A 911-nucleotide genomic window follows, 5' to 3' on the forward strand; every position below is an offset into this window, starting at 1 on the left:
TAGCATGGCAATTAAATGTCTTCGTCATGACTACACACAGTGAGTGCCAGTTACTCACGTAGTTTAACAAAGTGCTTCGTTCTCAGAAGTGTTTCGGAGGGGAAACGTTTCTTAGGGTTTTGTCACTGCGCGTAACCCCGGTATATCTCCCTCGGTAGACCTTTCCGTCTGATTTGAGCGCGCTACACATAGCAGAGAACACAAGCTAGCCATTAGCCCCATGGAGAATACCGCTAGACACGTGCTGATGTCCTCATGAAAACGAGATGTGGAAATGTCAACTGTCTGCTTTAATTTGGCATTTACAAACCTCCCAACATCACATATAGTGGGTGCTGATTCGTTTAGATATATCACGGGTTTGTTGACAGCAACAGTTGTTTCCTTAGGCCAGTGTACATTGGAACATGATCCATTTTTATTACTTACACTATTGATAGTTTATTGCATTTTGGGCCATGTTCTAGAGAATAGTGATGCTTTGCCGCAGATATAGATTTACTTTTGTGGTTCCCAACCGGTTGTACTAGGAAAGAAGATTAAACCGTTTCGCTTAAATTTACCTCATATTAAAAAAAAATACCTCATCATCCCCTCACAGTCATCCTGTATCATTTTCCCATTTAAACCCCCAAGACACCCTGATTCATTGAGTGTTCTGTTACCCTCTTGGAGTAAAAAGAAACAACCATAAGATTCCAAACACGTGACGCCTTGTCCCTAATCGGCCAGTCTCCGGTCAAAAAAACCCACTCTCAATTTTTTTTATTTCCTTTGGTCCCCTTAAATTTACAAATATTTATTTCCTATACATCAAGAGGAAAGGGGGTTCCCCTTTCTTGGAATGCGGAAACATGGGTCTTTTTGACCGCGGGGTTCAGATGCTGCTGACCACGGTCGGCGCGTTCGCG

At 42.7% G+C, this 911-nt stretch overlaps 1 protein-coding gene across 2 annotated transcripts in view; it reads left to right on the forward strand.

The window, feature by feature from the left end:
* The first annotated feature begins 402 nt into the window (after positions 1-402).
* Positions 403-911, forward strand: part of LOC134075805 (voltage-dependent calcium channel gamma-2 subunit-like) — a 64,418-nt gene continuing 63,909 nt past the window's right edge. For both annotated transcript variants that reach the window (XM_062530879.1, XM_062530876.1), the window contains exon 1: positions 403-911. This exon is cut by the window's right edge and continues 154 nt beyond it. In XM_062530879.1, coding sequence (XP_062386863.1) covers positions 855-911 — 57 coding nt within the window. In that variant the 5' untranslated portion in view covers positions 403-854.

This window comes from Sardina pilchardus, chromosome 1 (assembly GCF_963854185.1).
Source record: "Sardina pilchardus chromosome 1, fSarPil1.1, whole genome shotgun sequence".
NCBI classification, from domain to species: Eukaryota; Metazoa; Chordata; class Actinopteri; order Clupeiformes; family Clupeidae; genus Sardina; species Sardina pilchardus.